The sequence below is a fragment of the Stegastes partitus genome, unplaced genomic scaffold, assembly GCF_000690725.1.
Source record: "Stegastes partitus isolate 25-593 unplaced genomic scaffold, Stegastes_partitus-1.0.2 Scaffold260, whole genome shotgun sequence".
Taxonomy (NCBI): domain Eukaryota; kingdom Metazoa; phylum Chordata; class Actinopteri; family Pomacentridae; genus Stegastes; species Stegastes partitus.
In genome coordinates this window covers 214,429-239,547 of record NW_007577991.1, presented here as the reverse complement: position 1 = coordinate 239,547, position 25,119 = coordinate 214,429, and the positions used below count along the sequence as shown (strand labels likewise).

At 40.0% G+C, this 25,119-nt stretch overlaps 1 protein-coding gene across 1 annotated transcript in view; it reads left to right on the top strand.

Annotated features, from left to right (window-relative positions):
- Window positions 1-25,119, top strand: part of chsy1 (chondroitin sulfate synthase 1) — a 56,195-nt gene that overhangs the window by 5,673 nt on the left and 25,403 nt on the right. The window contains exon 2 of the mRNA XM_008282151.1: window positions 698-1,193. Coding sequence (XP_008280373.1) covers window positions 698-1,193 — 496 coding nt within the window. The remainder of the gene's footprint in view (window positions 1-697; window positions 1,194-25,119) is intronic.

Genomic DNA, 25,119 nt, shown 5'->3' with positions numbered 1-25,119 from the left:
GGATCCAGCTGACAAAATTTACTGCTTTACAAAATAGTAATAATAATTTCTAACTGTATGCCAGGACGTTGAACTGCAACCTGTCTAAGATCAGTCAATAACAATCATGCATTTTAAACTGAGAAAAAGGGCTATACTTTAAACAAGAATTTGTCCAGCGGTAGAAGTGCTATTTATTGACAGGATGCCGTCAGTGTCAAGTGTAGCAGTGTGACAAAACCAATCAACATTTCTCCATCGTACAGTAGGAAGTCTGTAACCACACAAAAGGTGATGTCTTTTGTGTGTTACTTGTATGTACCACACGGGGACATGCAATACGCAAGTTTAACCTTAGTCATTTATAAAAATGTTTGGGAAATTTACCTTTAGTTCACATTCACTCGACAACAAATTTGTACTGTCTGTCTCTAAAGAATCACTGGGTTCTGCGTGGTGCAAATTATGTTCATGTCAATATCCAAAATTATAACTGCCTTTGATTGCACCTAAAAGTGGCCAACTGAATGCATGTGGACCACATGTGCACACACAGACACCCAGTGCAGTGTGTACACTGTAGTGCAGATTATTGTAAGTCTTTATGGAGCTCTTACTGTGTGGCATAAGCAGCTGCAAATTGTTACGTCTTAGAGATAATCACAGTTGTCTGTTATCTGATGTTTTTTTTCAACTTCATTCATTTCTGTCTTTACAGGACATGGGCACAGACAATTCCAGGTCACGTGGAGTTCTTCTCCAGTGAGGGCTCTGATACATCCATACCCATTCCAATAGTCGCTCTGAGGAATGTGGATGACTCGTACCCACCCCAGAAGAAGTCCTTCATGATGCTCAAGTATATGCACGACCATTACCTGGAAAAATATGAGTGGTTCATGAGGGCAGATGATGACGTTTACATCAAGAGTGAAAGACTGGAGAGTTTCCTGCGCAGCCTCAACAGTAGTGAGGCCATCTTCCTTGGCCAAACAGGAATGGGTGCCCGAGATGAGCTTGGGAAACTGGCCCTGGAACCTGGGGAGAACTTCTGCATGGGAGGGCCAGGTGTCATCATGAGCCGCGAAGTCCTCAAGAGAATGGTGCCCCACATCCGAGAGTGTTTACAGGAGATGTACACTACCCACGAAGATGTGGAGGTGGGCCGGTGTGTCAGGAGATTTGCCAAGGTTCAGTGTGTCTGGTCCTATGAGGTAAGGTGCTTTTATTTTGTTTCCATACCATATTTTTGCATTAGTATGTAGAAACACACGTATTTCCGGACATAGAACCCAACTAGATCCAAGACCTAAGAACATGAATATGAAAAAAATATGAGTATTGACTTACCAATAGTTTATAGTCAAGGAGTTTTTGTGTTGGTCTTGATCTATAAGTGGCCTTTGACCTTTCTAAGTTTACAGAATAACATTCCATTGGCTGCTACGCAGTGTCCTGCCGGCACCGTTGTGTGCCGTTTACACTGCAAGGGTTTGTTTTGTTTAGATAAAACCAAGCCTTGCAGTGTGTTTTCTTTTTGAAGTGATTTGATTGCTTAGACATACATCACTTAAAGCACACTATACTCAGTACTAATTCATGCAAGTACATACACAAATATTAAGTTCATATCAGTCAACATATAATATTGGTCAAAGATGGAAATGGAGTGTGTGTTTGATATGTGTTGGAGTGAAAAAGGAAGCAATCTGCTTCACATTTGTTACTTCTGCTTCACTGTGGGGTTTAACTGTAGCTCAGTTCTGTTATTCAGTATGCAGCTTATCAGGTTGCACTGACTTCACTTGTGTAAATGTTGTCAGTGGTAACCGTGAGAAAAGTTAAGAATACGACTAATCAGCCCTATATTGGGACAGAGTTTATAAAGAAATGCAACATACTCATCATCAGATGTCTGTGCTTTTGCTGAGTGTTCCAACCAGACTGACATGTCTAGACAGAGCTATGCCCAGACCGGATGCTCACATGACCAGTGTCCACGTGAATCAGGGCCCTTTGAAACTAATGTGAATTAAACAGTGATGTGTAGGTTTAATGAAGTAACTGCATGAGATGACAAAATGATCTGATATTTGAATTGTAAAATTAATCTTTTGTCAGGTTTGTTCAGCCAGACTCACAGAGGAGCAGAGTTCACCTTTTTTTGTCCTTAAATGCAGATTTTGAGGTACGACAGTAAACCGTTTGTAGTGTAAAATGTATTGCTAATTGAAAATATATTGCTACAAACAAAAGGATGAATAACATTTTTATAAGGCAATAATATGTCTTTATCCTTTTGGCTAAAGTTTTTGAGATGGAAGGTGGTGCTTTTCCACTGAAAAACCCAGCACAGCAACAGTTTGACCATGCCCATCACAGAGTTACAAAAAGTATAAAATTGAATCCATCCGTTATCTGTGCACTGCTTGATCCTCACTGGGGTCGCGGGGGGCTGTAGTCTATCCCAGCTGACTCAGGGTGAAGGCAGGGGACACCCTGGACAGGTCACCATTCTATCGCAGGGCTACACTTAGAGACCGACAACCAAGCACACTCACATTCACTCTTATGGACAATTTAGAATCACCAATTAGCCTCAACATGTTTTTGTACTGTGGGAGGAAGCCAGAGAACCCGGAGAGAACCCACGCTGCACAGGGAGAACATGCAAAGTCCACAAAGAAGGATCCTCGGCGTCGTCACTGGGACACGAACCGGGGATCTTCTTGCTGGGAGGCAACGGTGGTAACCGCTGATCCACCTTGCAGCCATATGAAATATAATGTGAAATGAAATCGTTAAATTGCATGGTAAAGATGAAAAATATAGTTTCTATTCCAGATATTGATAAAGAGACCAAATAGGCATTTTTACTAGCCAGGACTTATGTTTGTAAGATGAGCTGTGAGCAATTGGGACAGGGTAGCTGTAGCTAAATGTGTAACCAGGCTGCAATAGTGTCTGTTGTTAAAATAGCTTTATGGTGTATAGAATAATGTCTATGGCAATCAATTTCTGTTATCAATTAATCAATTTTTGACTAATAATGCTGCTTATTATCATCTCTGAAAATTATTAAAAATTTGCGTCTCAAGTAAGTAGATATATTATGACTGAGATAATCATTAAGCTTCGTTAGAGTCGGTTACAAGTTCAACATCAATGACCTGATTCATGGGTGTCAAACTCAAATACAGAGTGGGCCAAAATATAAAGCTGGGACTAAGTCGCGGGCCAGACTCGATATTTAAAAAAAAAAAAAAAAAAATTTTGACTACAGTTGTGCAATTGTGCGTGTTTTCCTTTCTCTCCAGGTATATAATGGTACATTTTTTCATATGGAAACAACCTTAACTTTTGCTTAAACAGTGAGACTGGAGCAAGCAAAGCTTAGTAATTTGAACAAATGAGATATACATTTTTAAATGTAAGATGCATCAGTGGCATTCGTTTCTTATTTTAATATAAATGAATAGAATAATAAAAAAGTCTTAGACCTGTGTCTATCTGTAACCTTTTGAGTTCATTTTCAATGGAACCCTTTGTTTACAGGCCAACAATAAACAACCCAAAAAATGCATTTTATGATTAAAAGAAAAATGGAGGGGACGCTTGCAGGTCTTCATTAATGCACCAATGCACGAGCAAAGCATTCTGGGATGTGTTGTATTTGTGGTGCATGCGCTATAGATTGGGGGGCCAGCTCTAAAAGACATTTAATATTAGCTTGCGGGCCAAATATAATTACACTGGGGGCCAGTAGAGTTTGACACCTATGGCCTAATTACTCAAATATTGCAAATTGATGCCATGTAAAGTTTTACAGTTTTAATTAACCTGCACGTTCCAGGCAGAGCTACATCTAAGCCACTTTAAGGCATAAAGAGATTATTTTCATGGAGAAATACAATTTTTTGAGATGATTTTCTGTAGAGGGACTTTAAAAAGTGTCTTCAATGAGAATTATTAATATTAGCAATAGGTAGCTTCTGAATAAATTTGGTAGTAAGTTACATTTTTAAAACAAGTGTTGCCTGCCTGGAATGTGACGTCACTGGGCTGGTTGGCTCAGAAGTCCTAAACTAGTTGACATTAAGTAACTACTGACAGCACTGACGAACTGGAAAAAAAGGAACTCCAGGCTAAAAAGCAATGCAAGGGGAGTAACTTCTGTATCGCCCTAGGATGTAGCAATTAGTTTTATATTGTCAGAAACCAAGTAAAGATTGTCCACTGTCATGCTTTTCTTCTTCTCCATTGTTGGCTAACTGTGCTAAAACAAGAGAATCCTCTCGTTGGCCGTAGTGTGTGATTTTGTAGCAAACGGTTTGTAAATGAAGACCGTGAGGGGCAGAGGGGTTTTGAGTCACACATACTGGTGGCACCCTGGACCGACAAGCTGAAGTCTGAGACTCCCCTTTTGTTTTTCACTTGATATGAGGTACACAGACGGTCTAATCTAGTCTACTAGCAAGAAGTAGCTGTGCGTCATAGAAAGAAGTCCAACTTTTTAGCAAACCCAGAATCAGGTTAGTTTCAACAACACAACTTTCTTTACCATGGCAGCATGGGGACTCTTCATGTACACAGCATCTCTGTAAAATAAAAACAGATGTTCTTTACCTTACAGTCTTGGTGCTGCTTCGTTTGGACTTTGGTTTTTCCCCTCCAGTAGGAAGTGGTAGTCCAGAGAAATGGATAGTTGAAACAACTAAACTTCCAAACTGATGAGCTGCTTTTATCAGCCAAACGACTGCGGATATTCATGTTAAATTAACTCCTTAGTGAAAATAGACTGGTCGTTCATACCAACATTTTAAACGTGACTCGTTTAATGCCAATGGGCGTCATTTGGTCAGGTTAGAATAGCTGTTGTTGATGGGCTGCTCCAGGTTCTCTGTACAGGCTTCTCAACAGGAACAGCAGCATGGACTCTTCCAAAACATCCCTGTCACAGCAGAGCGTTTTCTAAGTGCAGGTCAGAGTTATTGAGGTAAGAACCCCAAGGAAGTGAGCCGCAGTATCCTTAGGCAGCAGATCGACGTTTGTGGAAGGCAGTGCAGTTAACGCACATGCACCAGGTGTTGCCCACCCTCCACACTTGGGCGGGCAACTCATTTCCTCTGAACACACTTGCGATTGGAGTCACTGGCTCTAAAGCGAGGGCCACTGGGTTGCCGGGAGTGTCCTCTAAATATGTTTAGCTTCATCTTCTGACATATTTAGTTTTGGGTGTGTTTCATCAGGTACAAAATCTCAGCATGTACCTCTGACAGACAATGCATTTCCAGCCTGACTGCACTAGGCCTGGGCAATAAAACGTTAACGGTACATACCGGCAATAGACACTTCATCAGTAGCAACAGAGTCACACGGAGCCAGGTGGGGCGAGTAGGGAGGTTGCTTCAGCACAGCGATGTTCTTCTCAGCCAGGAACTGTCGGATGCTCAGGGCATTGTGAGCATGCGTGTTGTCATGGTGAAGCAGCCATGACTTGTCCTGCTACAACTCTCACCTTTTCTTGAATGAAGCAAACGCCGCAGGATCTATTTGTAGACGTGCTGGTTGATCATCTGAAGGGGAAAACTCGAAGCTTGGAGTTTGGGTTTGAAGTTTATCTTTTGTGACACCAGTCCTGGAACTTTTCTGACACACCTTGTATATGTTGTGTTTTGTACTATTTTGACACGCACCTACGTATGGTTCCCGGAATATTACTAATTGACCTCTGTATTATCAATTTTGATGTTAATGTGTGTGTAAAGATGGCATTTTTTTTCACATTTTAGCTCCTCTATTACCAAAGAGTATTTAATTTACTTGTCCAATATGGAGATTCTGAAAAAATGGCATGATAGGCAATAACAGTGAAAATGTTAATGAAATGGCTTTTATCTTAATTTCCTGAAATGCTGTCATCCAAACATAGCCTCAAATTTGTATCTGCAAGAAGACATGCTAAAAAAAAAAGGTCACAGGCATATTTTAAAAAAATATCTGAAGTCCTAGGTATATCTAACATTTCAGATGCCGTTTTAAGTATCCATAGTTTATTATGAAAAAAATTCAGATAACTCAGAGATGATCGAGCAGAAGGCCCCCCAATGATTTTTGATGGAATAAGGAAATTGGTCGATGGAATGTTAACTTAATCTTTTGGAACAGTTTTACTTAAATGCTGCACACACAAACCTCCATGTAAGCACATAATGAAAGCACACCGTGCAGTTGCATGACCAAACCCCAAGTGTGTTCCCTCTCTGGATTATAGCAGTGCATCATAATGGAGTCCCTTCGCCCGCTGTAACTCTTCCTGTTGGCTTCCATGCAGATTTCCTAGTGCGGCCTTCCCTGTGTGGTGATACTCAATCGTCATTTATCATCAGTGCGTACGCACAAATATGTGCGTAGAGCGTGCGTACGAACATTCCTACACAAAGTATGGAATTTATCAACTTGTACTTATACTTAGGACTGTGCGTAAATATACGCACACCTCTGACCATGCGTACGCACATAATCTAGTGGTAGAATAGTGAAAGTACAAATAGAAAGCATTCAGGGATTTTGACCACCGGTACACTCCAGCGTGAGGTTGGAGACATATGCGGCGTTTCCCAGGCACCACTGAGCAGGATCAAGTTGGCAGTGTTGGATGCCATAACTCCCCTGGCCCCAGCCTACATCCAGCTCCCTTACAGCCATCACCAACAAGCCCAAATCAAACGGGGACTTCACGCCATCGCTGGATTTCTCCATAAGTGGAGCTATAGACTGCACCCACATCACAATTAAAGCGCTATCACTAATGAATTTATTTTTTTAAATAGACAAGGGTTTTATTCAATCAACGTACAAATAATATGCGATGCACATTTGTCGGCATCCAACGTTGTGGCTCGGTGGCTTGGAGGAACGCACAACTCATTTGTTGAGCAGAACAGCTCTGTGAGTGCGTCTCCAAGCAGGAGCTGTTGAAGATGGCTGGCTTATGGTGAGTGTCACAGAGTGTGGAAATGTTTTAGCTGGACTTTGTTTGGTTATTAAAACATGTCATCTGTAGTGATCAGGGTTATCCGCTGGGTGAACGTTCAGTATTAATTCGTCCTTCTCCAGTTGCAGTCATTTCTCTTTTTTATGGGCTGTGATGCGTTTTTTGGCACCGAGCTTAACGTCAAACCACTTTTTAAAAGATCTGACGACAGTTGAAGGAAAAATAAATCTTCACTTGCTTTATAAAGAGTTGTGTTGTTGCCGTATATGGTGATTTGGAGGCGTTTCTGAAAGCAACGTGCACGAGCACGGAGGTTAAGAACAAGTGGGATTTTTCAACACTGATGTGTGTACAACCCCCGTACGCACGTTTGATAGATATGGATTTTTTTGTACTTACGCACACTCTAAATTTCATGCATACGGCAGAGTTTAGAACCTTTTCTACACACTGATGATAAATGAGGCCACAGGCCTCTAGGAACCTAAACAATATGGCTTTGTGGTGGCTTCACCCTGTATGCTCTCTGAGCTTTACTTGCTTTCTTTATGTAATGTGTATTGTGTACGTGTGTTAAATAGTGGGTTTTCCATTGTTGTATTGCCATTAAATGGTGTGCCTTAATAAATAGACTAACATTGTTAAGTTGGAACTACATTTGTAAGTTTATCTGAAGCTCACATTGCAACAGAGAATGTTACTTTTGGCCTCTGGCTATCCTAAACTCTCATCTGAGTTTTTCCTTCTGCCTTCTTATGTTTAGGCTCTCAGTTCGAACTTTTTGTCAGGGGGTTCTTTTCTATCAGATGGGACAAAAAAAAACTTTTGCTTCCACCATTTCAGCTCATGAAGTGTGAAAATTCAACCACAAGAATATTTAAGTGCTTAAAGAGACACCTTTAAAAGAGTGCAGCAACTTTCAGAGCAGACAATAACCGTGGATTCTGTAGAGATAAATTTGCCAATTAGTATGTTTACACTGTGCATTTATAGTTAAGGAAAGGAAAACCTTTCAGCTATTAAGTTGCAAGTTAGTAGCCATGTTCAGGGAGTTTGGGAAATTTTGACTGCAAAGTGATTAGCATTGAAATGATGTTCTGTCTAAGACTATCGTGAACATGAGGAGCAGTTTCAACAGCAAGGCTGGTTGAAAGTGTCTGACCTGCCACATTGTGGCCATAAGGGCCTCATCTATGCCAGCATATGCTATTGGTGTTTGTTGCCATGCTAACCATGTCCCGCTACAATGATAGGGTTGCTGTGGAGGAAACAGTCTCTCAAACACAAGAGCAGCAGCTTGACAAAAACAGTTCTATATGTAGAACAGAACACAGAACGGTTATTTTGGTTCTTTCACCATGGTAAAAGTCTTATGAGGTGAAGGGGCATATTCTAGAGTGCATTGGACTCGAGGCATTTTGGAGAGATGCAGACAACTCTGGACGAAACACTGCTCTGTTACAATCACAGTGATGAGATGATGGGTTCAGTTCACTCTGAAACTGCTGAACTTCGACTTAGTCCGCCTGGTGGGGTTGCTTCCAAACAGCTGTGACTGCCCATATAAGCCAAAAAACTGTGAGAAAGTCTGTTCTGGGAAGTAAACTGACAAGGTGAGGATGACCGTGACTGCCAGTGCTTTCTCACAGTGAGTTACCCAGTTTTGTCTGGTTCCAGTGCTTCAGCTTTCAGACTTGCTCATGCTGGTCCAATACACAGGAAGTCAACCGCCCACACTCAAATGAGTGATGCCTCAACATGTTCTTATCTCTCTGAGTGTTTCTCAACCCAACACCATTCACAAACACTCTCTCTTAAATGTGAGAAGCCACTGCTTCTTGAAGTATTTTTTACACTGTAAATTCCCAACGCAATGGTGCTTATTTGTTAGTCTTACATTCATTTACAGAGCAACAAACACTGACAGAAGTGCTATACAACATCTTAAGAATGATAACAAAGAACAGAATATTTACAACCATTTGCTCTAAAAATCTATTTGCTGTTTGTAGATTATATTGCAGTTCACATGCATTAAAAATTCACCAGTTTGCAGGAAATGACATCTGAAATTCAAATTTTGCTGGGGAACAAGTTAAAAAATAGCACAAATGTTCAGGTATAAAAGAAACCCACTCTGCTGATGCTTTAGGAATGGTTTAATCTTTGAAATAATTCATATTTGGAAAAACTGGCCATAATTAGATCTGAATTAGACCAGAATTAATCTGTTTGTACAGTTTTAACACTGTCCAAGAGCAGACCCAGATTGTTTATTAATGATCTATTCTAGGGTACCTGGGACCCAAGGTGTAAGTCAAAAGCACTAAGGATGTCTGGATGAACAATGAAATATAACCTCCGTTTTGTTGTTAATAAGGGTTTTAGAAATTCAGGTACATGCACTTTTTACATCCTTCAAACAGTTTAGCAGAGACAGCATAGGTGTTCATGTAGTTGGACCTCAGTCCTGAGTAAAACTAGTTACCATCCACATAACTGTGAGAAGGAATGCTATACTTTTCAAGAAATGGACCCTAAAGGGAGCAGATTTATGGAGAAAAGAACAGGAACAAGAATGGACCCTTGAGGGACCCCACAGGTGAGCAAGTGAGGTTGAAAATTGACCATGACTCACAGAGCAGCTTCTGTTAAGTATGACTTGAAGCAGAGCAATGCAGTGCTGTGGATCCTTACACAATGTGCCAGACGAGACATCAGGAAACCAAACCATTCTGGCTGTCTTCCTCTGACCTCTCACGTCAAAAAGGCTACTCACTGGATGTTTTTTTTGTTTTTATGCACCAGTCTTAGTGAACTCTAGTGGTTGTTGTGCTTGAAAGTACCAGGAGATCATCAGTTTCAGACAAACTTAAAACAGCCCTTCTGGCATCAATAGTCCGTCTCATGCCATGGTCAGAGTAACTAAGATCACATTTTTATGGTTCGTGTGTAGCTGAAGTTCGTGACATATTTTATACATTATTGTCACAGCGCTGACTGACTACATGAAATATACAGGTGCTACTTATAAATGGGTTGATGACTGTTTCTTAAGTGAAAAGCACTGCACTGAGCAGGTATATATTTTGCACTCAGTACTGTTTCTGTACATTGTCTTTTCTTTTTTTTGTACAAATGGAGCGCATCAGATAGCACAGCCATCACAAGGTATTATCTCATTAACTTGTTTCAAAATTAAAAGGCTGTTTTATTCCGGTATGGAGGACGTCGTGTTATTTAGCATAAAATGCACTTCTTAAGATGTCTTTGTTTTTAATGTTGTAGTATTCTATTAATAATGAGAGAATGAACCATTCTTTCTACATCTGTCCACTGTGTGTATCTTGTATGCGTCTGTTGTTTCCTGTTGTGGAGTGCATTCAGACAGCCCAGTATGTGGTTAGTGTGTATTTTCAGACATCCTGTTGCTACCGCACTGTGTGCTTGTCCTCTGGCTCTTCTCAGCAGTGCATTTGCATCGTACTAAAAGTACACTCTGCTAGCAAGACCCAATGAGTAAATAAATGTTTGTGCTCATGATTCAAAAATAAACAGAAATGGGAGGCAAGAGTGCTAAATTAAAATAAATTATAGCTTTGCAATATGAAGTGCAGGCAGTGTACGACTGCAGCACCAGCGAACTGGAATGTGGAATGGTGGCATGTTGGGTTAATGTGACAGATTGCGCATGTCTAGAAGTGACTTCTGAAACCTCTTAAAAGCCTCCGTTACTGTGGGTGGTCTTTTTTTGATGAAGCTCTGTTTTCTGTGATAGATCTGTCATATCTCATTTTGTAAAGAATTTTATGTCTACCAATAGATGACACTTTTGTGTCTTACAGTGTAGTCGCTGATGATGGCCTGAGTGGTGCCAAACTTCTGATTATTATTATTATTGTTATTATTATTATTATTATGATTATCGGACCAACATGTACAGGGTCTACATTTTAATATAATTGTGAGATTTCATTTTTTTAATTTTATGAAATTTAAAACAAATTTAAAAGGGCATCAGCTGACAGCGAGATGCTGTGGTGTCGCGAGAGAACGTGTGACACGCGTAATTCATACAAGCGGATTGTAGAGCGTCAAAACAAATGCAGTTATTTAAAATCCCCACATTTTTCGAGGCTAACAAGGAAGGTAAGAATAAACCCGGAGGATCTTGAAGACTATATTGAAGAGTCCTTCATCCGTTTGGTCATGGGGAAAACCTCCAAGACGCTGAAGAGAAGCCGCACTGAGGATTCCCCTGTAGCCACTTCAGGTAAAGACATCAGGGACATTCTGGACTCAATTGAGAAAAGGCTGCTAGGTTTCAATGGCTGTCTCGCCCTGGTGGAGGTTCTACATAAGAAGTTCCCTATGGGATTCCCTGGATTTCAGCCAGCAACAGGTTGCTACCCTCACCACGGAGAATGGTGCACTTCGGGATTCCGTGAAATCGCTCACCGAGGGAGTTTTACAGCTCTCCCAAGAAAACAATAAAATAAAAGAGACAATCTTGGACCTCCAGGCTCGGAGCATGTGGGACACCCTGGTGTTCGCAGGCAGAGGAAGAACCAGAGGAGACGGTGAAAAGTTTTCTTCGGCAGCAGCTTAACCTTCCCCCGGACACGGTGAGGGGCATCACTTTCTACCGCACGCACCACCTGGGAGGCAAGAAGCAGGATAGTCGGTGCCCAAGGGTTAGGGTTAGGGTTAGACCCATCGTGGCAAAATTTGAACATTTCAAGCAGAAGGAGCAAGTGAGGAGGCGGGGCAGAGAGCTCAAGGGAACCAACTTCAGCATGAACGACCAGTTCCTGAAGGAAATCTTCCCTCTTCCCTCTGTGTACAAAGTTTGTCAATGAAGGATGTGGATAAACTGTATGTTAATGGTCAGCTACACCGTGATCGGGAAACCACTCCCTGGCTGTATTAATATACGGTAGCTTACTCTCTCTCTATCTTTCTCCACAAACACCGATTTTTGGTTATTATTATAAATCACTGTAAATATGCCTGACTAATTATCCACATTATGTTGCGCATGTTGCTAGTTTAAACCCACCCAGTCCAGTCTGATGTCTGTTCTGATCTCACTTCTGCTCTTGTTAATATGTCACTCTCTTTCTCTCCTGTGCACTTATTCCCCCTTTGTTTTCCAGTCTGTATTGTATGGTAATGTCTTCATCAGTTTTCTGCCTGGTTTAGGCCACCGTTCACAATACATATACATACAAATACACACTCACATACGCACATCCACACACACACACACACACACACACACACACACACACACGTATCCGACATCATAGTTAGTTTAGCTTAGTATTACCACATTACAGTTTGTCACCTGGAATGTCCATGGGATGAGTTCAAGTGAAAAAAGACAGAACATTTTTAACTATTTGAATGACATACAAGCAGACACTGTCTTACAACAGGAGATGCACATTTCAAAGTCAGTAGTCCAAAAACTTAATTCACCACAGTTTCCACATAAATATTTAGCTAGTTGGGTACTCCAAACAGAGAGGAGTTGCTATCCTGATCAACAGAAAAGTCAATTTCAAATTGAATAATGCTGATGTAGATCCAGATGGTAGATATATAATAATTAACATATCTGTTGCCAATGCAAATTTTTGCATTGCCAGCATATATGATCCAAATGTTGATGACCCCTCTTTCTTTCACGCCTTCTACTCTCTGCTCACTCAAACTCAACTTTGATAATTGGAAAGGACTTCAACCTAATATAAAGTCCAGACCTTGACAGATCCACCTCTACAGGTAATCAGCGTGACACACAAGCAGCAGGGATACTTAAATAATCACTATCACTCCATGGGACATGTCTGTGGGAATTCATCTTCACTGCACGCTCATGATGACACATATTGACAACTATGATGAGGACCCCAATGAACAACCACGCAGCTCTTGGTGGATTCTTTTGAATATTATTGGGTATGTTCAGTTTCAGATTTTCCCTGCCTTTATTTTATTCAGTTCCCTTTTTTAGCAAGTCTAATACTCACATATTCTGTCAGTCTCAGAACTTTTGTGCACGTTTGCATGAATACCTCCAATGACTTCTGCCATGTAATTGGTTTCTTTGACTGTTTTCAGGCTCAGTTAGTAGCTGTAGGCACTGAGTAAGAGCTGAAGGAGATCAGAAGTGCCATTCAGACTGGCTGATCAGGCATGATGCTGGACCTGCAGCTGTACCTGCAGAAGCTTGCCTCATTAAAAAGGATCATTTAACTTGTAGCATGTTGGCCCAAATGGCCTATTATTTACATGTATTCTGGTGCTTGGCAGGAGCTTGTGCAATAGGATCACAGTACACGGCTTGAAGAGTAGACCAAGTTAGCACACTCTGTAGCTGGAATTCAGCACTCACAGCAAACTGCAGTTCAGTCTACCAGGTTAATTACAGTTCCTGGCTAGAGGCCATCAGGCTGGCATACACCAAGTACAGTGGAAAGAAAAAGCATGTGAACCCTTTGGAATTACCTTTTTTTTTCTGCATCACCCAACTCCTACTGAGCTTCAGCTGGCTGACAGCCACCCTGTTTCCTGTAATATAGCTTCTCCTCAATGACAAGGTAGTGGGTTGGATTTAATTAAAACTTAATACTGACCTCAGATCATTTGATGTATAATCATTAAAATGGGATGTGTCTGTCATGAAGCTGCTCTTCATGACTATGTCACTCACAGTGACCCATAAATGAGTGTTTGTTACAGTAATGCCTAATTACCCTGTTGCCTGGGGCGAGACAAGACTTCCACACCGCAGGTTTAACAGTTGGAACGGCTGCAGTGCTTTGTATTAGAACTACGCTTATGAAATCTGAACTACTGGAAATCACAGGTGTGCTTTCTAACTTGTGAGTCATTGATCACAGTATGTTTACTTTTGTTGTGTTAGGTTTCTAATTGGTGGTGTGTATTTTCAGTGTAGTCTTTCTAAAGTATTTGTTTGATTGTTTAAAAGAGGAAATAGTCATCTTGTCAACTCGATAATGATGCATCTATTAAAAAGTAATATGATTTTGAATTATTTGACATTTAAGTAATATTGCACAGGGGTGTAATTCTCTGGAAAGATAGTGCTCCATTGTGAGGCCCTAATTTGGTAATGTTAGGAGAGGGCCCTTCTGGTTTGTTGTTGTTGTTATTGTTGTTTTTAATTCTAAACAGGGATTTCTAAACTACTTGACCATTGCTACCAAATAGGCCAGTCACTTACAAATATCCATATAGTCAGTATTTATTTAAATTATCACGTGTTCGGAGAAGAAGTAAAATACTTGCAAATAACTAGCTAGAGCTTTTATTGGTGCAATAATTTTCTGGGTAGATGAGCTAAAACATGGCTATCCTAGCTCTTCATAGCTTAGTTCCAGTGCCATCTGATAACATTAAAGAGAAATTGTATTTAATTCAAGTAAAAGAAAGGCTTTTCTTAGGACAGCATGAATTTTGTTATCTTTGAAAAAAAAAAAAAATCCATCAAAATGACTAACGACAGTGTCCCATTTTTGACAGTATCAGGTTTGTCATTTGAACAATAAGCACAAAAAGGCAAAATAGGACACGAGCAAAATTTGTATTTTTTCAGTTGGACCAAAGGATAATATATACGTATATATGCTTGGTCATCTTGGTACACAGTTACATCCCAATACAAAATCAATTGGAGAACAAGTGGTGAACATTTGTGTTTAGCTATTTTTAAAGCTTAAAAGTTTTAATGTCAGAATGTGATATTTCAATTAACTCTGTAATTCTGGATTAAAGTGTTACTGTGTGTGATGCCATGCCTGCATAATAACAACATAGCCATGTGATTTCTTTTTTTCTTCATCAAATTACTTTTCAGCAACATAAAAGTATTAGTTTTGGGTTATTTTATGTATTCCTTGAAAAGATTAACTTCCTACTTTGCCGGGTGTACGCATCTCCATCAACTTTTTTGTTGTTTCTGGTGGATCGATATTTAAACCATGCAGCCACTTAGTTGTGGGAAAGCGCTCTCCTGTTACAGTTTGCGTTGGAGTCAGCAACAAGACATGGACAACAAAAACCAACCTATAGGGCATCTTCAATGCCTCTCATGTATTTCATATGCCAGACAGTCCTTAATCAGTAATTTGTGTTAGTCTTTGATTAAACAAAACAGACAAAACAAGAACAAACAAACGAGACATGCCACAGATCAGCATGTACATATGTACCATTGTACACAGTCTCACCACTAGTAAAATATAAATGCTGCAGTGTATTCAGTCCGATTGTGTCTAGATTTTCTGAAAATCCAAGAGTATACGTTGGGTTATTGTGAAATAGTTTTTCCTGTGTGGTGTAAAACTGGAGTGCCATGAACGGGAGGAGGTGGCATTGACTATAATCTGGCCTGGTTTAAAGTCTGGTATAAAGTAGGTTATCAGATCAGTTTTTCCTGGGTCGGTTTGATTGTGCATATATACTGTGGTAAGTGTCAGATTTGCAAAGTATTGAATGACTGTTTATGGGGGAAAAAGTCTGTTTGCAAAGGTAAGGCTGTAGCTAAGCTGTAATGTAGAAAAACAAGGATTACATGAGCATTAGCAATGCTAGCCATAATACCTCCCTGTAAGAATTCTCTACGTATTATGTAAAATACATCACAGAGGAGAGGGCTTCCTTGGCGATTTTAATTATTTAAAAATTTACCCATCACCTCAGGACAAAACACTCTTTTGTCCTGCAACCAGAGTTAAATGAGTCTGAATCTGAATGACCTTGTTCACCGTGTCTTCGTCATCATAGGTGCCAGTTTACTGACACATTCTTTTAGATTCCTGTTGGCATATTAAGGCATAGAATCGTACTTTGACTGTTTACTCTGTGTTTTTGTCTCTTTTCAGTATCATCCTCCGTTGTATTCAACAGTGCAACATGACCTGCTGTAGGCTATGATGTTCTCTCATCTAGTGTAAAGCAAAACAGTCTATTGTATGGTAACTTTAGCGACATCAAGTGTGTTATTCAAATGGCTTTAGCATTAACCTACTCACGCAGGGTTGTATTTATCTGGCTGAACAGCCTGAGGTGAACTTTGCTAGGCAAGCTGAGGTGAGTGTACAGTTGGTAGAGCAAGTCCAGCTCCTCCTCTTTGTCCACTCAGTGTTCATGTTTCCTTTTTATATCACTCCCTTCTTTTGCACTCTACTTGTATGCTTACCAACTTTATTTTATACCTTTAAACTTGGGTCATGGCATTTATGTGAATGCTAACGTATGTGGGATCAGTTTTACCATGGGGCAACTTCACTTCTGAAGGCAGCACAGTTTTTGGGATGTCAGTGACCCATAAACAGGATATATATATACACACTAAAACTAAACTAAACATTAGGAGACCAGGATGTCAGTTTGCATGCAGGACCCTGTGTCTGTGTGCAGCCCAAGTAACATCAGCTTAACCATGCAGGGCCAAATGCCCAATGACTGAATCGTACAGCAGATCAAAACAACTCTAAAAGCTCTAAAACAACAGTAAAACAGTATATGAACATTAACTTAAGCAGTCCTAGAGAACAGCAAAGTTAGTTAGGGTTAAGGTGAATCTAAAATGTTGGTCATTTCTGTAGTGTGAAGTAGAGTTTGTAGTTATAATCACATTAATGAAGTATTACCAAGGAGCTTGTCCAAGTATACTTACAAAGTCAGACAGTTGTGTTTGAGTCCAGTCAGAATTTAGAGTTTCTCAAGTACCAGAAGGATGTTTAGCTGTTGCTGAGTTCAGAATTCTTGAGTTAACTGCTGTTGCTAACAAATTCAAGTGTTGTGTTCAGTGTTAGGGCTGGCAGGCTCACTTGTTTTCCCCGTTGCTTTATGAGTGACAACAGTTTGCCAAACCATGTGCGTTGTTTGCCAGGTTGTGCTCGAACAAAGACTTAAAAGTTGAGTTGTCCTCTAAGTCTGGTGCATTTTTACCTTGGAAATGTGCATGCCTCAGCTATGTGTAATAGTCTCTGGGATGCTCACGCCGGGAATGTTTAATATGGAGGGCTGCAACCACTGATGCGAAAAAAAAAAAGAATTCTTAGGTCAGTGCTTGACGATGCTCTAGTCGTGATTTCTGACACTGGGAGGTTGACACTGGATAAACTTGTGGACACTTTTGAACTTTTTAAAGCTGGTTTTCCACCAAAAATTTCTCCTTTTGGGTTGTATGAGGCAAGTCCATCAGGTTACCACAGAAATTCTGAAGACATTTATCAATGTGTTGTTTACAGTTTACAGTTACAGTTTGATGGTTTGGTGTTCTTTAAGGTGAGGACACTGTGAGATCTTTCAAGTGAAGGCGAGACTAAGCTTGTGTTACAATGGACATGCGCACCACATGATGCCGTTCTCTGCTTGAGAGATGGAGGCTGAGCAGCTATCACTCTCATACCAAGTGTCCAACTGTAGCTTACCAGGGGCTCTTTGTTTTCTTCAGCCTTTACATGATTGTGCACCAGGAAATACTCTTGTAATTAATGTCATTAATGTTCCTAAACACATTGTGTATGTGTAGTTGTTAGAGAGTATAGAGTTGTGCAGATGTGTTAGCAGAGACAGTGTGAGTGACAGAGAGCGAGTGACTGGCAGTGTGAGTGTGACAGGTTTGCTCCGGTGCATCCTGGTTATCCCCAACAACTGCTTCGGACCGAGCGTTCTCCCTGCTTACTGACTTCGGTCCAGACAGAGCAAAGGCTGACACAGTGCACTGCACCTACTTATATCTAGTACTTTCCGTCTGCACCAACCTACAAGCTGAATGCCTCCATGTTTTTTTGTTTTTTTTAAATCTCTTGATGTATTTGTCTTGATAAATTGTGAATCTGTTATCCTGCTCCATCATTGTTGAGATAATTGATTAGTCGGTGAACTGCACAAACTGTGTGATTGTCTGGTAACAAACACACCAATTTAACAAATTCTGCTACGAAGCGCTTTACAAGACTCTGCTATTGTTACAGTAATGTAGCTGAAGTAAACACAATAAACAATAAGAAAAGAGACCACCGTCACCACTGTAACGACTGCTTCATCTAACTCTGATAACATTTACTAAAATTGCAGGAAGATGTTGTAATAACACCAAATGAACAGAGACTCTTTCTCTTCTGACAGCAAACACAGCACAAAGACTTTCAGTAACTATTTTGCGTTTTGAAGCTCGTTACAGCAGACTGAAGTAATTTTACTGATAAAATTAACTTTATTGCTCTTCATAGAAACATTTTAATGTAACTTGCTGCTACTTTCGTCACACATCGAGAGAGACTCAATTTATGCATCAGACTTACTAGTCCTTATCACCAGTGTCCTTAAAGATAATCAGATTTCAGGGTGGGTGTATATCGCTGCATAAAAATACTTTCGTATAACGATTTAGTGTTTGTTTTCCTTGATAGTCTGAGATGGGCACTGATGAAGAAAACACTCGCATCCTTTACTCAAGTAGAAGTGCAAATGCCACACTGTTCAAATCCAGGAGTGAAAATATTACTTAAAGTAACTGTCTCCCTCTCTCTCTCTCTCAGCCAAAACACAAGTGTCTGCATGTGTACATATTTGTAATGTGAAGAGCTTTGTTGTCGACAAGATAAAGTGTACTCTGTAGTTTATTTATGTTAAATGTGAACTTTTGTCATATTGTACTGGTATTTTGTTTTCTAGTAATAACTAAAATAGATTTGATGGATTTCAGCAAGTGGATACGAGGAACATTTATCACTTTTTGAGACTAATTCTCGTGCCTATTATCAACCAATACTTACATCTGCCTATCGAAAACACTGTCAGTAGAATCCAGTGTGTGCAGTTTCTGTGTTTAGGAAAAACTGTCCCTTTTATATACACAAACCACAGGTTTGTCAACAGTGTTATGGCTGGATATGTTCATGTTCTGAGTGTACAGACTGCTGCAGCAAGCAATGTGAGCTATTTATTAAGTATTATTTCCTATTGAGGTTTCTTTGTTTAACATTCCTTTCTCTTGTCTTCATAATGCAGACTTGCCTTGTGACTTTTCAGTCTTTACACTTCACTGTAGACTGTGCACTACATTAGTAAATTTATCCATTTATAACATTCTTTGATACATTGTTCTAGTTTACAGCTGTTGAATATTCTAGTTTCTAGTGTGCAGTAATGAAGCTCTGAATGTGTTGATGTTTTTGCACTGCATGTCTGCTACAAATGTTAACAACAGCAACATGTGCAATGTTGTAATTATACAAGACCACATTGACGGTTTTGCTATTTCATTGTTGACTTTGATCAACAATATATATAATACACATGTTGACTAAATATTGCTGTCTTTTAACACTGACAATGAAAGATCAGAAGATACACATTAAATATTCCCTGTGTGGGTAGTCAGCAGGTTAAATCTGTCAGTTTTTTAGCCCACACTTGAGAGGCTGTATGTCTAGTAAACACTTGTAAAGTAGTATCAGCAGTGCACATCTGTTACAGCAGTCAGATGTTGCCCCCGGAGACACTTCTGGTTGGGAAGTCTTAGCTGTTTCCTATTGAACACCCTTTTTATGTCAAATTGGGAAATACTTTCACCTGTGAAGGTGGTGGCTAAAGTTCATTAATCACTTCCAAGATTCTAACCTAATATCTTAAAATTCTGTTCCTACCATCACCTATCTAACAACAGCGGAAATGAAGAACGTCTTAATGCTAACCACAGAGAATAATTAAATGCTGAAAAAGTTGTTTTTTTCTTCCATCAGAGCAAGCTGAACAGGAAGTGGGCTTCTGGCATTATTATCATTAACCATTTAAGAACTAAGGAGGTCGTCCATACACTCTTTTTCTTTATCACCAGATCAATGGCACCAGATGAGGTCTTCCTTCTGTTGGCACTGCTCATTCATTTTCGCATGGATGCCTTATCAGTTACAGTAAAAGACAAACCCTTTAGTTAACATATGGCGATCACAGTGTATCATATACAGTAAATGCAGCAGCTCGTCAGGATTGGTGCATACTTTTCTGCTTCAGCTCAGGACTTGTGTATAAACTCACAGCATTAAGTGAGAAAACTTCTACATGGAAAAATGTCAATTTTTTGAAGATGTAGATTCTCAGTCATCCATGTCATGGTAATCCTAGAAGCTTCAGTAAAAAGAAACTGGACTTCTCTTTTAGGTTTTTGAGGATGTTTCACGTCCCATCACTGACTAAGGGGGAGTTTCAGATGTTTATAGTCACTCCAGCTCGCATGGCTGATGGCCCAGAGTCAACCCACGATTCACATGCCTCCAGGTGTAAATGTTGGTGAAACCAGGTGGTCCAGTAATAATGACCGTGGAGCTGTCAGTTTACACAACAAAGGATATGAATCTGCCATGTCAGAACAGACTCAAAATGTTTAATGATGGTGAAACTTTCTGGGGAGGGACGTTAACACTGCGTTATAGATGCTTGATAAGTAGCGCCGTAGACCCCCATAGAGTACGGGGTCTAAAACGTCACATAGATCAACCTTTTGTGATGTTGAGATTTTGTGAATGAACTGCAGCTGTAAATAGAAATTCTCACATGTGTACGACTGATCTTGAAGCAGTTGTCTACACTGAAAGAGGGTCCTCACAGCGAACACGAGACACACCTAAGTTGAAGAGAGGCATCACAGCATCAGCGTCAACAGTAGAGGTTTATTTTAAAGTAACCCTGGAAACAATTCCTGTTTTGGGTTTTCCATGCAGTTGAAAGAAAAAGTGCTGTAGCGACTTCACATTTAGGTGAGAGGATTCTTTCCCAGCTTATCTGTGCTACAATTAAAATGTCGTATTTAGCTGTAGTGTCAGGCCTTACTTTGATCATATTCTGAGACTTCAGTTTTACAGTCTACATTGTAGCACATAACATACATACAACACATAAATGAGATTAACTTTAGAGACAGCAGACATTCAGTACTACTGACAATGTAGAACATTTACGTTCCTGTTTTAATCACATTTAAGTTTCCTCAACATAATGTTAACGTGACCCAGCTTCCACACACACAATTTAACTTAATGTTCCACATTACACTCCCACCATATACTTCAGCCTGGTTACATGTGGCAGAAACGCAAGTTAGTTAGCTTCACGTTGGCACATTTAACTTTTCTTATCAGCTGATCTCACTTGTTGTTCCTGCTGCAGTGAGGTTTCAGTAAGACACAACAAATCAGATTTGCAGGATGGAAAGATGTTGCCAGAGGCAGCCACCAACGACTGAAGCTTTGGGAGTCAACGTCTGTAAGAGCATAGCGTCATTTTGTGAAAGGTTTCTCATTTTCAGTATTGCAGCGTTTATTTTTATTAAAAAACAAATGCTTCATGACTTATAAACATCCATGTATTATCAGGCTTGCTTACTTTTGTTGTCAAATTTTACTACACTTCACTTCCATTTTGATTTCTAGTCTTCTTTGTCTAGCAAGTGTTCAATGTGACTAATTACTTTCTTACTTCTTTTGCCATTTTCATGGCGATCCATTTTCTTGTAAAAGTTAGTGCAGGCTGAACACGTAGGCAATTATCTCCTTGTGCCTGTTTTTTTTTTTTTTTTTTAAGGAGGATTAGTCCATTCACTTCAGTTAATTGGGCTGGGCAGTTGTCGGCTTGATATTGACAGGACCTTCATTACACCCCGTTCCAAATTATTATGCAAATTGTAGTTTTCTTTGATTTTCCTAAATAGTTGATGCAAATGACGGTCAGCATAATTTTCAAGTCATCAGCCATTGGAGTATAATTTGAATGTTATTGAACAAACCTCCAAATGACAGCAGTATTTTTTTCAAAAATAAAAAAACTTAAAATGCACTGTTCCAAATTATTACGCACAACAGAGTTCCAAAACATTTTATAGGTTGTGAAGAACTGAAAATGGTCATTTGTTGAATTTGCAGCATTAGGGGGTGATTTTTACTGAAATCAAATGCTATCTCAGTCAAAAACGTTTTAACAGGTCAAGTTACATTTTAACATAGAACCCATTATTTGATAGCAGCTTCACAATTCTTGCATCCATTGAACGTGTGAGTTTTTGGAGAGTTTCTGCTTGAATGTCTTTGCAGGATGTCAGAATAGCCTCCCAGAGCTGCTGTTTGGATGTGAACTGCCTCCTTGCCTCACAGATGTTTTGCTCCAAAGGTTCTCAGTAGGGCCGAGGTCAGGGGAGGATGGGGGCCACACCCTAAGTCTCTCTCCTTCTATGCCCATAGCAGCCAATGATGCAGAGGTATGCCTTGCAGCATGAGATGGTGCATTGTCATGCATGAAGATGACTTTGTAACGAAAGGCATGGTTCTTCTTTTTGTACCATGGAAGAAAGTGGACAGTCAGAAACTCCACATACTTTTCAGAGGCCATTTTCACACCTTACGGGACCTTAAGGGGCCGACCAGCTCTCTCCCCAAAACATGACTCCGCCACCTCCTTGCTGACGACGCAGCCTTGTTGGGACATCAGTGAACAAGACTGTTTGGAAATTAGTCTTCATGTATTTCTGGGCCCACTGCAGCAGTCTTTGCTTGTGAGCACTGGTTAGGGGTGGCCGAATAGGTTTATGCAGGATCCTACACCTTGATGTTCGTGGGACTCCAGAGGCACCAGCAGCTTCAAATACCTGTTTGCTGCTTTGTAATTAGCAGCTGCTCTCTTAATCCAATGTGTTTGTCTGGCAGAAACCTTCCTCATTGTAACTTTATCTGCATGAACCTGTGTGTGCTCTGAATCAGCCACAAATCTCTTAATAGTACGATGATCATGCTTAAGTTTTCGTGAAATATCTAAGGTTTTCGTACCTTGTCCAAGGCATTCAACTATTTCACACTTTTTGACAGCAGAGAGATCCTTTTTCTTTCCCATATTGCTTAAAAAGGGTGGTCTGCTTAATAATGTGGAATATCCTTCTTTAGTAGTTTTTCCTTTAATTGGGCTCAGCTGGCAAACTGAGTCTGAGATTGATTTCAGTGATCCAAAGAGCCCTGAGACACAATACTATCCACGAGTTTAATTGGGGGAAAAAAAAAAAAAAAAGTAATCTTTATGACACTTGCATACAATTTGCAGAATAATTTGGAACGGGGTGTATGTGTTTCTGTGTCAGTTGCTTAATGTCAACTACCGTTTTTGTGTGCGTGTGTACTTGTGATTGCAAGTCTGGTGGCTATCGTGGAATATCTCAAGTGCATATGTCATCAGGAGAAGCGAATGGCTTTACAACCCAGATTAATGAACAGTTTTCCCATTATATAGGGACGTTGTTTTTGACAGGCCTAAAAGGCAGTCTTTCATATTGTATGTATTTAAAATGCACAATCTCAGAATGCTGGACAGACACTAAAGTCATTTCCATGATGTCTACTAGCAGCTCTGGGGCCTGTGATAGCAGCAGGATCACTGGAAAGTTGCCAATATGAATTCTGGCTGGGAATGTCTGGCTGGGGGGCATTAAGTAAAACACTCCTGCTCCTCTCAACAAGTTGTGGAATCAGATAAAGCAACATCAACATGTGTTCAGTTGTTCTTGATGCTTGAAAGTCAGAAGCTCTGAACAGACAGGCGCAAGCTGCGAACTGTAGATTTGATTTTGCTCTCCACTATGAGTATATTGTGATTGATGTTGTTCTATGCTGTGCCATAAATTGCTGTGTGCTGGAACGAGCTTGATATATGAAACCTAACATGGTGGCATTACAATTAAGGCCTAAAAATGTAACTTCGGAAAAGCCACGACCCTCCACTTTAATAGACTTTGACACAGAAGTCCAGTTCAGTATGTTCTACAGATATGCCTCTTGGACCATCAAACTTCACCTTGATAGATTTCTTTTTTGTCAATTTGCTTAATTTATAAAACTGTGAAGTAGCATCATTTTTGGGGATTTGGACCGTACAAACACCAAATTTTGTACACAATATTGCAGGTAGAACTACACAATCCTACGTTAATGGGCAAGTCCAATCATCACAAATCATCACTTTCAATTTGGTTGTAATGTGGACTATGTTTGACCTAGTTGTGTGCTCCAAGTACCCTGTTAGTTTGTTTGGCTTGTCTCTGGGCCATTCATCATGCGCGGAATGTAAAAGGTGTCAGCTGCTGTAGCACAGGTGTCTCAGGTGGTTGGGATGTGCCTCGGTGTCAAGAGCTACATTTTCGGTCCATGAATTATATCTCCTTGCTCTTTTTGCATTCCACCATTTTTCACTTCTGCTTCAGCCTGTGTCTGTCTCTCCATCACTGCTCTGTCACCCTTTGCATGTCAGAATATTATACAGTCCAAACTTTAATTAGATTAATAAATAAAGATTGTTTTTCAGTTCCTATTAAGAATGTCATGTCGTCATCATCAGCCAGTGTCATCTAGGAAGTGTAATCAGGTGATTTACTGTGAGAGAAGAGGGTGAGCATTTATTGTGCCAGCCTTTAATTAAGTCTTCTACATAAAATAAGTTATAAAATCCAAGAGTAAATCTATAAATAAATAGAGAAACTTACACAAATGCTTCCATATAGGGACACTGCACGGTACAAATAAGCAATTTAGCATCCAATCATGATCTGTGGAATGTGGAAAAATCCTGGCAGCTCACGTGATTCTGACTTGGTATCAAACACAGAGCGAGAACACACTCTATGTGACTTTAGCCCTGTTCAGACATGGGATAAGTAACAGAAAAGTTGAACTTTAAAGTGATGGCATTCTGAAATGTAAATGAAGAAGGCATTTTGTGATTTCGATTAAAGGCTCTAATGTGTCTCTCAGAAACCAAATTTGAGTTTTCTTAGATAACACTGACAAAAATGTAAAACAAAGACATTCAAAGTATTCAGACCCCATAATAGGTGGCAAGTAGATAACTGAAACTGCAACAAGAGCTCTGAGGCTGCTTCATTCATTGGGCTCAATCCATCATGACACCCATCACAATCAATCACAGCGGTGTTGTTAAGCCTTCCAGCATCCAATTAGAGGAGATTAGTTTGTAAGAGTCTTACAATGACCATACAGGTTCTCACCATGTGCTTCCTCTTCATAGATGGATCACAGAAGAGTTGGCACTGATTCTACTCCATGGTC